We start from the raw sequence: 16,462 nt of genomic DNA, 5'->3' as shown, positions 1-16,462 counted from the left end.
TCTTTCTACGGTGTTTTCTGGAAAAAAAGGAAACCATTTTCTCCATGTTTTAATGGAAACGAGGCTAGATGTACTAGCGTTCTATTTCGAATGCTGTTCTGTTATTGGCTGCCCTGCTCACTATGTGTTTTGTTGTAGATAGTGAGTAGCCTAGCAGTGTGCGGTTGTTAACAAAATGGCTAGATAGATAGATAATCTTCATTTATCCACGGTAAAACATTCGTCGGCTAAAAATACTTAATACCTAATAACGGCCGAAGTGTCTGTGAAGAGGACTTAGCGAAAGTTTTGAACGACTAGTAGATTTACACCAAAACAATTAGATTACTCGCTCCCTGATAGAAATCACGAGCCGGGTCATAGTCTAATTGCTAAATAGAAACATTGGTGAACGTTTGGAGGTTAGATTATAAGTAGAAACGTCCTCGTTTGGGATGACATCTAACGTTTCCTTTTATACTTTCTCTAACAAAATAAATTTTCACTGTATTGATTGTATCCCGCATCAATCTATTTCCAATTACTTGTGTCACTTTCACGTTCAGCGTTAAACGGAAGACTTGTAAAAAGTTGCTTGAAAATGCTTTGTCTGCTCCAAAAAAAAAAAGAAAAAAAAAGCTGGATTGAGACACTTCTTCACTTCACTGTAAGACTCTCGCCCCATCAATAATTTTAAGAACTTAGTACTCCAAGTTTTGATATCCAAGATACAAAATTCGGCATTTCCTTCCGTGATAATCAACTTGCATGCTAACTTTCACTTGTGTTTTGCGCTAACTGTTATTGGGTGCAATCTTGAGTAGACACTAGCAGCGTTACTCATCGTGTAATGCAAAACAAGCAGAAACGAAAAACAAACCAAAAACAAAACATTTCTTTTCTTTTCATGGGACAGCATTAGCTATTAACAATTCATTTTTTGTAAACTTCGCTATACTTTCCGCCCATTTTCACTCGCAAGCGTTCTGTAACATTAGCTTAGAAATGTTGAAGAACATTTGACAAGAAAAATTTAAAGGTTCTTATCACATGTAACGGTTTTCGTGACAAGGCACCCATTGGCTCCTTGACCCTTAGCTCATCCCTCCCCTGTCTCCCCCTGCCTTCTCACTGTCATGCAAGGATAATATCTATGTATTTAAAGACAAGTGAGCTTTGTGACCATTTTTCCCGGCTCCGCGCAGTTTTAAAAGGTTTCAACGAAGACAGAAAGTTGGGGGTGAACTTGGAGAAAACTGTAGTAATGTAGTAAGTAATCATTGCCCCGAGCAAGCGATTGTCAGTGATCCTACTCTTAGCTTTTGAATTTTCTCTTTAGTAAAAGAAACTTTACTGAAACTTAAGTGAAACAGGTTTCAGTCACGAAGAACCAGCATAACAACCTTCTTCACTTATTTAAAGCGAGCATGACACAAACATAAAAGCCATTCATCAAGTGTTTATTCAAAGCTTAAGTCTATTTTGATTCTTGACTTCACTTGTGGCTAGGAAACATAATTTTTCGCACAGTCTTTTAATATCATCAACAAAAAAATCTATGAACTTTCCCCCTATGATGTTTCCCACTACATCCTTTAGAAAATAAAAGATAGGACAAAGACCGGGGCCTTCCCTATAAGCAGCAGTAGCCTACGTCTCGCAAACGTTTTGAAACGTTGTGTGTAATACAGGACGTTTTAAAACGACCGGCCGAACCCTAAGTCGTTCAAGCTATTTTGAACCAGTGTATTATCAAGATCCAGATCTGAGCCCTTTAACCGTGACTGGCTTAAAACTGAACCGTTTCTTGTCCTAAGGAAACTGCTTTGGATGCAACCCAGAAAATAAGTACTACCATGGCCTTTACTATGTATGTGGGAGCACTTTATCAAACAGACAAAATGTACTACAATGTCGATCTGTGAAGACCTCGTCTTATACCACACATAGCTAGTAAAAAATAAAACGCCGAACAATGCAATCCATCGACAGGCATCTGAGCAAAAACAACGAATTTCAAAACTACCCAAGAACAGAACAAAAACTTGTTATAAAATCAGAGAATTACTGGCTTATGCCCTTAGGAAAGACTGTGCTTTTGAATTATCACAAAGAATTTTCAGTGACCACAAGAAAGAGATCAGTGGCGGATCCAGACCTTGAGCTAAGGGGGGGGGGGGGGGTGGGGGTGGGGGTCTTTTGCTTGCCCTGCCGGCTTTTCTTCCTTCTGTGATTCTTTTTACCCAAAATAAGGGAGCGGGGGACGGGCCACCAGGCCCCTCCCCTAGAACCGCCTCTGGAGATATCTTAGTAAAACAGGAATTCTTCATTTTACGGGCATTTTCGATACGGTTCTTTGCGAAATGATCAAAGATATTCACCCAATAAATTCCTTAGAGTGGTTTTCTAAAGACGTTCTTGTAAAGGAAACGAATTAAATCATTGAGCCCGAAAGAACCTAAGTCAGTCCCCGCCATTTTCGATGCCATCGATGTTATTGACATTGCATGGTGAAGCGACATCTTATTGCTTTACCGCAAGTTGTTTTCCTGAAAGTATGTTTAATTATCTCAACTTGATTCGCAGTGATTTCTTTCGTTTCGACATGCTCCGAATAAAATATAATAGCCAAACTCTCGCTTGTAAACAAAAACAAAGGTGTAGCTAACGAGGCCCCTTTTAACAGAAAAAAAGGCGAAACTTGAAATGACGGCAACAAGCGACCTCAAGCTGACTGGCCCTTAAAATGGCCTTCTTCTCTGGCTTGAATCAGAAAACTGAACAAAACACATAAAAGAAAATTTTCTTCGGAATAGTATCCTGAAAACCACCCTATTCAAGAATCAAATGCTTAGTACCTAATGCAAAATCAATGTTCGTTGTAATCAGTGTTTGTGTTCCATCGACAGCCATGCGTGGGTACCTGCGTTACTCGTACCTAAACTGGTACTTCAGGACCTTTCCAGTATCGTCATAGCCTTCCTCTGCAAAGTACACCATGTCACCGTACACGGAGAGGACGCCAAGCTCCGACCCATCTTGCAGGAAGTTATCGGTCAGCAGGTGTGATCCGAACTCCAGCCTCTTCTCGTTTCTCAGCCAATGGAATGCCGACATCATGTCGGTTCCCACGCCAGGCTGAATCTGCGTTCCCAAAGCTATCAGCGCATTTTTGTCATCTTTGAACAAGGCGCCGCAGGCCAGGGGCATGGTCCATCTGAAGTCGGCAATGCTGTCGTTGTAGCTACTCTCGCTAAACACTTCCACGACCTTGAGAGTACTGGCCGTTTTAGCGTCAAATGAGATGGCAAAAAAGTTGTCACTCAGGTGGACTGCTGTTTTCAGGTAGTTTGCCCAGGCAGGTTGCAAGTTCAGTATCCGTCTGGCTGTTACTTGTGCATTGGGGATGCAAATGCTATCGATCTTCCACAGCTCGACCCAATCTACTTGCCTCGCCAACAAAAACCCGTTCACGTCAGCATAGTAGGTAAGCCTGTTAAAGTACAAATCGCTGATGTCTTTCTGTGTCATTCCGATGCTAAGGAGGTCTTCGTCTCTATCTTTGGTTATGGTCTTACCGTCGCCACTGATTTCGTACATTTCGATGCGGGCGTAGGTCTCCCTGTCAGAGATGAGAACACCCAGACGGCGACTTCCTCGACAGAGCACCATACCATAGGCCATGTCTTTGTCGATCAGCTGCTTGGAGGCCAGTTCTTCGGAGAGCGATCGAATGGAAAGTGTCCAGCTTCTCTTACCATAGACCAGCGCCATGGTGTTTTGGTCAATCATATCAATTCCGATGACTTGACTGCCGGTTGTAAGCAACGTGGTCAGACCTGGACCGTTAGTGGTAAATTCTAACAATGGAGAAAAAGTATCAAACACTTAATAACAAATAAAAATTGAAATGAAACTGAAGCGGTAAATGGTCCATAAAACAGGTAACGTCCGCTATATTTTAAAGTGGTGACAAACTGGTGCCCATAACCCGGAACTATTCGTCCTGTTTGAATCGATGAATTTATGTTCTGTGAGTACTCTGGCTATTGTAGGCGCATATACAGTGTATAGATGTCCTAATTGATATACGTGTAGGTAAGGTATGGTTCCTTTGCTTTCCTAACATCTTCCCGTCTGGTTGCATCATGACTTGTAGACGTCTATGCACAAGAATCAACTGACATTCATTCTTTACCCCTACTTTTCCATTATGTACATTCGAATACATTCTCAAACAGACACATGCTGGGGAAGTCCTGATGCGTTCGCCACCAAATGGTTGAAAATACAATAAAAGAAATGTACTGGGAACCAGTAAACAAATGCAGTAATACGACTGAAGGGTCAAATGCGTTTGAATGGAAATGTGTCCATAGCTAGAGATGCTTGCAAACATGACGCGCAATTTTGACCATAAAATAATAATAAAATACCTGTCGGTGGCATGCAATCTTTTGCTTTTCCCTCATCTACAAGCTTTGAACAGTACTGGGTCAAGTAGTCTATCAGAGGCTTCCTCAATTTTTCGTAGTCGATGCCGGTATCACCAAGGAATTCTTCAGTCATGAGTTCTGATAATGCTGTGATGTCCATATTGATTGGCATGGGATCATCAGAGCTCTTCGAGGCCCAGGCGGTGGCACTACCGTTCGAAGGAATATTAGAGCCATATGAGTAGCTGGTCTTACTTGTACGGGCTGACTCGAATCTTTCCCTTTGCTGTTTCTCTGAAGCAGTCTCAGTTGTCACGCCTGCGGAAAATCTGCCAGAGTACCCAGCAGCCGTTCCCACGTGAAGACCCTCGGACACCATCTTCTCGTACTCGTCAGTGGCTATTTTGCTTTCCTCGCCATATTTAGATCCCATGACGACATCCGTTAAGAAGTGGGTACCAAAGTTGTCAATCAGACTTCTAAAAGAGTCCTCTGATAGGTCCTTCTCGCACTTCTTCAGTGACGCTACAAACTCATCCGAGGGTTTAGGAGGCAAATCCATGAAGACGGCGCCAGTGTAAACACTACAAACAGCTTCAGTGATCACGTACGAGTAACTAACTTTCCTCAGTTCTGCGGTCTTCTCTTGCATCTTTGTGCTTGCTTTAAAGCCAAATCCCAGAAAAGAAGCTCCAGCTCCAACTGTATTAGCTAAGGATTTGATGTAAGCTTTCTCGCTTCGATCCTGGGCTGAGTTGAAGTCAATTCTGCAGTTAACCGCCTTCAGAAAGGACATGCCATCTGGAATCAAGTACCTTTGATCAGGCGTTGTCAAGCCTCGGTCGAAGGTGGCCTGAAAGATCGGCATACGAGAGACTCCAGGGTCGCGTCCTACTTGTGGGTCAACAACAGGGTTTCCATGGAGGAAGTTGTAGCCATGGAAGATGTAGTCGATGTTGGGCATCGGTTTGATTTCTTTCACTTCTGGAGGTTTGGTTATGGGTAGTCTGGGTGGAAGCTGGATCGCCTTAATTCCACAGTGCGCCAGATGCGTCAGGTGCCTCTTTTCTTCCACGTTTCTTCTAAGGATAGAGAAGACCACCATAACTGGTAACTTCAACACTTCTTTTATGTGACAAATCTGCAAAACACCTTGATGAGTTGGGTGCAAGCGTGAGTACATCAGCATGGCCTTGCCCTGCTTGTAAGAACGTAAAGCACCGTTGAGTGTAATCTGTTTGTGGATGAAAAATTCTGGGGGGTGTCTGGCGTCCATTGAACGGGCCACAATGTAGTTTTGCGTCTTTTCCGATATCGGGCTGACAATAAGGTTGACGTCAAGAAGTGGAGTCGATGGTCCTTTGGGTCCTTCAGGGATGTACTTGAAGTCAGTGGTCTTCACGTCCTTTAATTCTTCATCAAGAAGCCAGAGAGCACTGAATTCCAATTCTGCACGACTCTGTGGGGCAACGTTTGGGACTTGCCGTTTCAAGAACTCTAGAAGGTTGTAAGGAACTCTTGAGAAAAATGTACTCAGAGGACGAACTACTTTCTTCTCACCACACGCTGCAAAATTAAGTACAATAAAACAGTTACATAATTATATTCATTGTCGAGACACGATGAATGAAAAGTTTATTTTTTAGGGGACAAGAGAACATGGGAACACGGGAACATGGGAACATGGGAACATGGGAACATGGGAACGTAGGTACACGGGAACAAGGCAAGAAGGCAGCAAGGGAACAAGGTAACAAGGGAAAAAAGAATCAAGGCAGCAATAGAACAAGGCAGCAAGGGTAAAAGGGAACAAGCGAACAAGGTAGTAGTAAATGAATTTTAATAATAGAGACATGTACTCACTTGCTATTTCGCATGTTTTCGGATCACTGCCATGAGGGTCTGTCACTGATGTTGATGTCACGTACCAAGCAAGCAGGAGAAGCACGGCCACTGAAAATAGCCTCGACATATTGATCTAAGAACAAAACAGATGTACATCAAAATTTTCGATCTTTTTAGATGTTAATTTTAGAGCTTATATTTCAAATTCAAAGATTGTGCAACCATTACTGCTTCACTTAGGGTCAAAAGCTCACCCCGTTTATCTGATTACTCGCGAGAAATAATCCTTCGCTAATTTTGGTGGCACAATGAATATTCTGGACGAGAGAGGCGCTAAAATGCATAAACAAAGCAGTGTCGGAATGAAATTAACCTTTTGTGGTTACTTACCATAAGATGCAGAGCAGCAAAGCGAGTTTGAAAGCTTGTCGACGCAAATCACTCAAGGCGAGGAGACCTGAAAGGACACACCCCCAAACGCGTGACTAAATAAAGAGCAACATTCTTTTTATTATCTTGCGGAGATTGCAAGTTAGCAATATATATTTTAAGCGATAAGAACTACTTACAGACTGCCCGCGAGGGGTCAATCAAAATATTAATTTGCATTGCTAAAAAATATTCACTGGAATCGTCAGGACAAAACTTTTAACAAGAATTTAGATGATTAAGATGAAAGACAAAAATTATGTATTTTCACTACAAATTATATATTTTCGGGGGCGTTGTTTCACGCAAGCTTTGAGTATTCAATGGAATCAATTTTGAGCCACATCGTTCCAACTCCCTTGCTCTAAGGCTTGGAAAAAAAATCAAATTCCTTCTGCTACTGCATAACGAAAAAGCCCATCGAAAATGTTTCTTTTCTTAAGATTTGCGGAGGGACAACTTTCTCGGAGGCTGAAAATCAGTGTTGCCTGGTTGTTTAATTTGCGTGGGGTGTGGCAACTAAGATCTGTGCAAAACCTTTACTACCGAGAATTTTTTTAAAACAGAAAGATCTTGAAACGGAATTCTACGAAACTGTGAATTTTACTTATCAATTTATCGAAGAATTTTCGTTTGTTTAGGATTCTAAGCCTGAACGAGTTTTTTTTAATTATGATCAAAATTTCCATTTTAAAGACACACTAACGAATTAAAAAAATGTAATCTCCATTTCCGTTCGATGAAAATATATGAAGTTTGATGCAAATAAAGCTGTGTAATTAATTTCACTTACCGTTGTTGCTGGTCCGAGAAGATGACCTTTGTTGAACGAAGATCGTTTCAACAGTAAAATTTCGAGGAAAGCGCACTTATTTATACCTGGTAAACAACGTGATCAGATTGCAATACGTGCCCGGTGTCAGTGAGGGAGATAATTAGAAGTTAACTTCAGGTCTTTAGAAACCAAAGACAATCTTATCAACTCAAGAGTCCTATTTATCGATAATGGAAGTTGGCTAGACTTGTTGATTCTTTAGTCAGCGAACAATCGCACTTTATGCTAAGTTTGATATGACTGGGGGTGGGGTCGGGTTAGAGGATTGGGCTGGGCGCTGACAGTGATCAACTAGTTCTTTCTCTTTACAACATCAGTTTATTATCAAGCAGGGTAGAAACAAGAATTAACAAAATAATCTGCTTGTGGATGTGTTCCTGATGTACTAACAAATTCTTAGAACTACAAATTAAAAGAAATGTATGAAGGTTGATAATGAGAGTTAACATTTTGATCACCATGTTAGATTTTTTTGCGGAAAAAAACCGAGACATGGAATTAACCGCCACCTTTGGGTGAAAGATCGAAGAAAAAAACATAAATTTCTTTTATTTGAGGAACTACTCACATTTTGGTTTAGATACTTCGAACGGAAAAGCGACAACGACAAGAGAAGAAAGGTTTGTCAATCGAAGTACTCCCAAAGTGTAGAATTTTTGATTTAACAGAACAGACAGCTCCTCTCACCTCCCCCGCTAAAATAGCTTCATATCGGTCTTTTTATTTGGACATCCTTATGTAAAATTCCCGTCTGAATTGCCGTCTAATAACAACTACCCCCGTGCGTGTCCAGAGAATACGAAAAACAATAGCAAGATTATCTCATTCCCGAAGCTTTCACGTCAAAAACATGCTGCTGAATTAGGTTGTGATATTTTCGTCGCGTAAGCATTGAGACAAAGCTATTGGTTATTTCCAGAGACCATTCAATTGCTTCATCTTTGATTGACATGGTCACGCCACGCGACCAAGCGACCAACCTGTCAGACAATCCAATGACCCACGTTTCCGGAATGAATTTGTAACTTTACTTTTTACAGGTGTTTTGGAATTCTCTCACAAGTCTGACATTCTACGCAGATCAATTTTACTTGTCAAGGAACAAGACTGCATCAAACAATTGAAAAATTATATTTTCTTCGTTTCGTGATTGCCTGTGGTTTGCCTACACAGAAACCGTTTTTTTCCATCTGTGAGAGGTCATAAAGGGCAGCTTTGCTAAGAAAAAATGTGAAACAAAACGTGCGTTTACCTCTACTCACACTAACAATGTTTTCCTACGAGCTGAAAAGGAACAATCAGCGCTAGAAATATGGAATTAACTCTGTATTCAGCAGATTTGTGATTCTGGGGTAAAAGTTTCAAGAATGAAAGTCTTTTGTTTTGTTTCGTTTTGATTTTTTTTTTTGGATAAATCTAGCCAACAATAGATGTACTACGTGCTGAGATAAAATTCGCCTTATCTAATCTTTTTTTATATGTGTATATAATAGACACGACAAGCTATTTATGCACTATTACAAAGAAGCTTAAAGCTCGCAGGGAAAGGTTTCAAGAGCTGCTTTTTTGTCGAGTCATGGTTCAGATTGTCACAGCTATCTTTGGAAACGGGATCATGGGTAGCAAACTAGAATCAATTATCTCAAGTTCGCTCTAGAAAGCAAATACAATGGAACACAAAGAAAATATGTACTTCTGGAAAAAAAAAAAGAGAAAGAAAAGAAAAAGCATGCTTTAAGGGAGACAACCGATATAATCTTTGTCTTACAGTATCACAGAAACGCATCACTCAAATGACGCTGTCTTACTGATAGGGAAGAAAGCAAAATTAAAAACAGGGGCGTAGCTAGGGGGAGGTTCTGGGGTGCAAGTGATCCCCCCCCCCCCTTTGTAAGCCTTTTTTAAGCAAACAACCTACAACAGGTGGCGAAAACGACATGACAAGCTGGTCAGAACCCTCACTTTGATACGATGTGATTCCCCCCCCCCCCCCACCCCCCTTTGAATAATCCTGGCTACGCCACTGGAAAAAAAAATGAAAAAAAACGCAACACCAACAAAAAAGCCCTGAAGTGGCTTAAATTTCACACTTAAACTGCTTGCCAAAGACTGTGCTGTAATAAGCAGTGTTATGGAACAGAGCATTGTGTAAGGACAATCATCAGCAAACATTTCATTTCTTTTCATACACCATCCCGACTGTTTTTTCAATTCTGCATTTTATGTTACTACCAGTCAACAACCCTTCTAAAATAATGTCACACTGGGTTTTTAAATACAAAAATTACAAAGCTTGTTTTGACAGAAGAATTTAAAGGTTGCGAGTGGCTGTTTACGGTTTTCTGTAATACAATTAAAGATATTGTATTTTATCGCTGCTTATGAGTCCAAGAAACATCTTCAGAAAAACAAAATACTCGAGAAAACGTTTGTACAACATCTAATTTCTCTTATATCTTCTTGCCCTCACCACCAGTTACAAACCAATTATATGCAGTTTTAAATTTTAGTCAAATTTTGTTCAGCATTGATTTTGTTTCCTGACAACTTGCTGTAAAATCACTTCTACTGACATTGGAAATAACCTAGCGTTAAGCTAAAATTATCCCTGCAGTGCCTCAACTGTCCATCATATCCGAAAATTCCACGGAATTAATGTCCCTCACATCTAGACAGTTTACCCAGTAAAAGCGGTATCGAATACATATTAGGCTGATTTAGCAACAGGACGGGAACGTCAGATGACGACTGCAGGGCGCGCGAAATAACCTGGATTCTGTTCTAATTTGACCATATTTGGGTATTTGTACTGCGCGCGCCGTCGTCAAGTGACGTTCCCGTTCTCTTGCTAAATCAGCCTATTCTCGATTTAGGGTTGCTCGAGAGGGTAATTCGTATCAGATGGAGATAAAGTACGTTTATTCTTCGGCTTTGCGGGATCAAACCTTTTGTGTCTGTTTTGAGCGGCTGACTATCGAGAAGTCGAAAAAAATAAACAAGTGCAAAGTTTTATCAGTAGTAAACAAGTTGAGGAAGCAAACTAACACTGGACGTCTGAAATGCCAGTATTTGAAGCCACGTGTACTTCCAGGTTACGCTTTAAAATCAAACACGCGCGTGACTCCGTGTCGCACGTCACGCACGTGCATACACTCCTATCACGCGACTGGGAATTTTCGTTCGGGATGAATGTATTTCCGTTTGACGTTTTCCCAAAAACTTGCATTCCTGTTTAAAGCCAAAAAGCCTTGAACTTGAGTGATATCCATTTGGAACGTTCACATTGGGAAAACGAATAAGTAATTTCTTGTCAGAAGTTTCTACCGGTGATTTTTTAGAAGGGGGCGGGGAGAGGGTGGTTCGGGGGACATCCTTGATATCCCTCGATATAAAATCATTGACCGCATATTGACGGAATTTTGGCCGAGTTTTGCTACGATTAATACCGCATGTTACCTTTTGGTGCAGTTCAGCGGAATATCTCACTCGTTTGGTTTCACCATGGGTATTCTGGCTCAGCCAAACTCGCTAAAATTAAACCCATGGCTCGAAAAAACTCGTCTGATATGCGAAGTATACCTGAACAATACGATTAGGTATAAAAATCCTATCGTTCGTTTATAAACTTGTGGAGCTAAAAACTAAACACAACCATACTTACGAGTTTATTTTTGAAAAGATTCAAACAATTTAATATTGAGGAAGTTCTCATCTTAATTGCTGTTTTTTTTTTTATTATTTTGATCACATAATCGTAAGTTTCTTGTTTGAAAATAGCGTAATCGAGCAAATTATGGTATTTTATCATTTAACGATGAGAGTGGCTTTTTCCATTGTACACTTGCAGGACGTCGTCATTTGGCTAAATGACACCTGGTAGTTGTAGTCAAATGACGGCATTGTGCAAATCACCTATTAAACATCATTTTAACTAGCGTGACCCACGAATCGACTGAAAATAGACCTTTATATGCACGGCTATTTAAAATAGCGTGACCTATAGAATCCCCAGACAACAGCGTGACTGTGTGTAACGCAATTACCTAACGAGAACTTTTACCAGATTAGTTTGTATCTAAAATTAAGTGACTTCACAATTGACTAAAAATAGCGACCTTTTAAAGATCAATTTGTATATAACACAATCATATATAACACAATCACCTTTTAAAGATCATTTTGTGCCTAAACCAATCACCTTTTAAAGATCATTTTTGCAAGTAACATAATCACCCACAAACACACAAGAACGAGTAAAAACACAGACCTTTTAAAGATCACTTTTGTGAGCCCACTCCAACCCGGGTAGAAACTAACGTTAGTCAAAAACCTTAAGTTTTCGTCATTATGTCATCTTCAGGGCGATAACATCTTATTTCAACAATACAAGCTTAAACGGGGCAAATCACCAATGAGAAATCTTAATTCTCCTTACTAGAACTATAAGACCTGTAATGAAACCAATGAGGATAACCTACCAATCGACTACTTATGAGAAAAGTCCTTATGTGACCCTTTACAAGCACTGTTTTCTTTTTTGGTATTTTATCTAAAGATCTCGCAAATTGCACGTGTATCTTATTTTCTGTTTCTACGAAAATTCTCTATAACTAGTTTCTCAAAATTAGATTCATTGCATATTAAATATCTAGTTTAAAAATGAAACGGTTTAAAGTATTTAGTATCTACAAAAATCTACAAAACATGAACTGGCTGATTGATTAGTTGAGCGAAAGTCTCTAATAACAACATACGTTTTACAAACGAATGCATAGTTATGTCATAACAAGTAAAATGTTTTTATAAGTCGGGAATTGCAACTTTCTAGTTGATCAAATTCAAACGAGGGGATCATACGAAATTTATTTTTAAAGGCCGGGGGAAACCTTCAAGTAGTTTCTCAGCTATAAAGATATACGCAAGAAAATGTATGGGTTATTGAACAAGCGTCAGGTCAAGATGGCTAGATATTGACCACGAGGGAAATATCGAGCGATCTTTGCCGACCAAGCTTGAACAATTTAAGATTCATTACATAGCATAAAGAACACCATTTTCTAGCGAGATGCAGTGGGTATTCCCGAGCGGGCAAGATGGTCCTTTGTTGTCCACTTGGGTAGCCAATCATAGTGCAGGATTTGGTCCATATTACCCACTTGCAGAGCTAGCCATATGATAATAGTAGGTAATGATAGAGGAACAGATATGGGTAAGGTTGCTGGGGATTGAAATGTATACATACAAATCCACACATTCAAAAGATGGATTTGTTTTGATGTCCTCCGTAAAATTTAGAGTCGTCCCTACTCTTGTTTAAACATTTCTACAACCTAAACTTAATCCCTTGGTCTTTGCGTGCTTACGTTTGTCTAAGCAGGTATGTTCGGCTTTCAAATCGTCTATCACACATCGGGCGATTCTACAATAGCTTTGTTTACCCTCTTTGTTATCCAAAGCTTCGTGTTCTAAAAGCCCAGTTAATTTAGCTTAGTCTAATTAGGGGAAGTGCTGTCCCTCCATGTATCCGGATCTCAACTCAAACTAACAGCAACTTGATCACACACAAAAACTATTACTCAACTAAAGAGTTGAATTCGTTCAACTGCCTCGTGAATTTTCTAAATTCCAAGTCGCCCCAGGCCTCCCACACGACTATCTGGTAACGCTCCGTAAAGCGATCTTCACTGGCCGCGTTCTGTCGCGTGGGCTCAAGTCGTCGAAGGCAAACAACCTTGTTGGTGCCGCTGTTGACAATTTCATCCACTTGACCATTTTCGTAACCTAGAAGATTGTCGCTTTCAAGTTGGGCAAAGACGTAACCTAATGGAAGGTCGTTATTGGCCGAATTCACGTTCACTGTTAACACGTCACCAACTCCTCGACCAATCCACAACGAGCCATTCACCAACAGAAGCGACGTCACCCGATTTATTGAGCCCGCGAGTATGCGTAACCTCGGCCTCGCTGCCCAAGGTTTGGAAGGGGGCGATTTGTTGTCTTCGTTTGCCTGCCGTCGCTGCGATTTTCGTCTCTTTGAACTCATCAGCGACGGAGCGCGTGAAGGAGAACTGAAAGACAATTGGAGAGACGCCATAGATGCGCACTGTTGCGCACTTGCGCTTTCCAGATGAGCGCTTCGTCTACTACCTTCGATGAAGGCTTGACGAGTCTCTTCACGATCTACAAGCTCAAACTCACTTTCACCCTGATCGCGGTCTTTGCTGTCATCAACTTCTTCATGAGCCTCGCCGGTTTGGCTCCTCGACTTATCTTCACCGAGATCTTGTTGGGTTTTGTTCCGATCTTCGGCGAAATTCGAGGTGGAATTACCTTCTGTGTCTAAAGTAACTCGTATTTCTTGGCCTCTTGATTGACCACTTCCAGCAGCTAGAACCGCAGATGACTCATCACTGGTCTTATCCTTCGAAGTTGCGCCTACATTTGATTCTCTCTCCTGCTCAATAATGCTTTCACTGAGGTCAACGGACACCTTGACGCTCGGAACGTTTCCGGAAGTCACCGAAGTAGAATCCTCGTCAGTTCGTGAATCTTCAGCAGCAATCCGAGCTGCACCCGAAGTAGTTGTCGTATTTGGGTTCGCTGTGTTACTTTTGGTCGTGCTGACAGAAGACACCCCACTGTCACCACTGGAGTGGGTTTCCGCTGATAGAGAGCGAAAACGAGACAAAATGCTTTCCTCCGTCTCTTTCTCATTGAAAAACTTTGCTTTGGAACCAGGGATTGTAACCGGTGGACTCTGAGTTGATGATATCGAATCGCTATCTTCGGAACTCTCAAAGGTGCCGCTTCTTTTAACCTTAAGATCGATACTAGAGGATGATGCAACTTTACGAGGAAGCGAGTCATCTCGGCGCGTAGATTCCCTTCCGTCGCCTTCGGGGTTCCCTTCAGACGCCATCGCTTCCCTGAACATGGCCTCCGTGTAAGACGGGTTAAGATTTCCAGGAGGGTCACTAACTGCTTGGTTGCGCCTAGAACTTTCCGCCCCAGTGGAGAAACGACGGGAGTCCTTAACATCTGTGCTTAACACAACACCTACGGGGCTATCCGAATCGCAGTCGAAAATATTCGTTAGCTGACGACTACTCACAGCCCATTGCAAAATCTTCGTCGATCTTCTGTCAGCACTCCACACTCGCAAGCCATCGGTGACCATGATCCGAACATGTGTCCTCGAAGTCTGGTACACAGCAATCTCGTCCAGTAACACCAGCGTGCTGGTATCGACTATGACGATTTTGTTACCGCATCCGACCCACAATTCCTTGTTGTCACGTACAAGGACCATGCTTTTAGCGGGCATTCCGTGTTGGCCAAGATTGACGACCTGGAAGATGGACCATAATATAACACTACTGATGAGCCCCTTACAGTGTAGGAGAGAGAAAACGAGAGTAGTCTAGAGTTTATACACTCGAGGCCAACTCTCTTGTGTTCTCACTCAATGCGAACCTTGGCCTTATTTTCAAAAGGCTCTCTAATGTAGGACACCTCAAGTCAATGACAATTAAAGAGAACTGTCGCACTGATACTGTACCTATCACTCTAGGCGAACATTGCTCTCGTTGGACTCGTTCTTTGTGACATCCCTTTCTTGGTTTTCCATTAAAACTATGCAAAGAGTCAATGTGGGATCTTCAGATTTCGAGAGCTATTTCTTCTCGACCCTAACTATACTTGATTTCACCATTTCTAAGACAAAAACCTGATGTAATCTTACACAACAAAGACCGATTTACGTTGCTGTCTTTTTTGCTACTTTGCGAGTAAATACGTTTTGATAACGGTTAGCTTTGCTAAAATGGTTTCTTATTGTATGAGTAAGTGAACACGTTACTAACCATAAAAGATAACCAGCCATAAGAACGTATAACGCAAACATGGTGAAAAATGGTGAGAGCATAAACTATGAAACGGTATATTGAGTTGTGTTTTGTGATATAGAAAGCTACCTAAGAACCAATCAAAAGCTCCAAAATAAAACTTATTAGAGTAAAAAAGATAACACAGCAAGACTTGACAAGATTTTGAGAGATTAGGATTACAGACTGCAATCGACAAACTTGAAATAGTTGGGGTGAAAATTTCATGACCCGCCATCTGAGTGATGGGTCCTTTCACGATGAAGGATAAGTGACATACCTGAAGGTTGGACCATTTGTCGCTCTCTCTTATCAGCTGCTCGTCTTCCTCCTTTTGTACCAAGGTGACATCATTGTGTGAGCACCTCCGTGCGGTGGAGGCCGTCTTTGGAGTGAACACCACTAGAGTACCATTCGCAAGGGACGCGTACACATTTTTAACTATTGTTTCACTCTGAAATACAAAGAACAAGAACAATCAATAAGTTAAAGTTAGTCATTAGTAATTCTTTATTAAGCTTCTTCCTATTATGATCGAATAATTTTACACCTGGAAATGGCACTCCGCACAGTTTAAGGTCTATATTGGTAACAGGAGAATATACAGAAAACAAGGAAGAAAAAATTATTGTAACGTGCAATACGCAGTCGATAATTGCTAACAAAACAAATTCCACTTACTACTAGATAATAATTGTTTTGGAGTTTTAAGAGTGGGGGGCGGGCGAGAGAGAGAGAGAGAGAGAGAGAGAGAGAGAGAGAGAGAGAGAGAGAGAGAGAGAGAGAGAGAGAGAGAGAGAGAGAGAGAGAGAGAGAGAGAGAGAGAGAGAGAGAGAGAGAGAGAGAGAGAGAGAGAGAGAGAGAGAGAGAGAGAATAGCGTTTGCTAGCCTTTGAACAACAAGATCTTTGCCTCCATTTTCAGGGAAAGGATAACACATAACAAGAATATTTCACTTTCGCGTAGTTGACTTTGTTAACATCTATCCACGGGAAAGTGATCTATATTCTTCGGTGGATAGCGTTCACCAACCGTCGAGCAACTGTGACCTGGGCG

The 16,462-nt window shown here is 41.2% G+C and overlaps 2 protein-coding genes across 3 annotated transcripts in view; both read right to left on the bottom strand.

Annotated features, from left to right (window-relative positions):
- Positions 1–1,423: 1,423 nt before the first annotated feature.
- LOC110050560 (uncharacterized) lies at positions 1,424–7,619 on the bottom strand. The gene is made up of 5 exons (XM_020756487.2): positions 7,483–7,619; positions 6,651–6,717; positions 6,279–6,393; positions 4,416–5,981; positions 1,424–3,839 (listed from the first exon to the last, which is right to left on the bottom strand). The coding sequence occupies exons 2-5, from the start codon at positions 6,651–6,653 to the stop codon at positions 2,908–2,910; spliced, it is 2,616 nt and encodes an 871-aa protein (XP_020612146.2). The 5' UTR covers positions 6,654–6,717; positions 7,483–7,619; the 3' UTR covers positions 1,424–2,907.
- Positions 7,620–11,176: 3,557 nt separating this feature from the next.
- LOC110050516 (leucine-rich repeat serine/threonine-protein kinase 1-like) overlaps positions 11,177–16,462 on the bottom strand; it is a 32,040-nt gene continuing 26,754 nt past the window's right edge. For both annotated transcript variants that reach the window (XM_020756441.2, XM_020756440.2), the window contains exons 25-26: positions 15,688–15,861; positions 11,177–14,872 (exon numbers count right to left, since the gene is read on the bottom strand). In XM_020756441.2, the coding sequence (XP_020612100.2) occupies positions 13,097–14,872; positions 15,688–15,861 (1,950 nt within the window). In that variant the 3' untranslated portion in view covers positions 11,177–13,096. The remainder of the gene's footprint in view (positions 14,873–15,687; positions 15,862–16,462) is intronic.

This window comes from Orbicella faveolata, unplaced genomic scaffold, assembly GCF_042242905.1.
Source record: "Orbicella faveolata isolate gen_17 unplaced genomic scaffold, um_ofav_v1 contig_26, whole genome shotgun sequence".
NCBI classification, from domain to species: domain Eukaryota; kingdom Metazoa; phylum Cnidaria; class Anthozoa; order Scleractinia; family Merulinidae; genus Orbicella; species Orbicella faveolata.
The sequence above is the reverse complement of the archived record's forward strand: the minus strand, read 5'-3'. Positions and strand labels throughout refer to the sequence as shown.

What these genes read in the sequence shown, in the direction of transcription:
- LOC110050560 (XM_020756487.2), bottom strand. An exon ending in GAAAACATGCGAAATAGCAA is followed by an intron (nt 5,982 to 6,278) that starts GTGAGTACATGT and finishes TTAATTTTGCAG; the next exon opens with CGTGTGGTGAGAAGAAAGTA. An exon ending in AGATTGCATGCCACCGACAG is followed by an intron (nt 3,840 to 4,415) that starts GTATTTTATTAT and finishes CTCCATTGTTAG; the next exon opens with AATTTACCACTAACGGTCCA.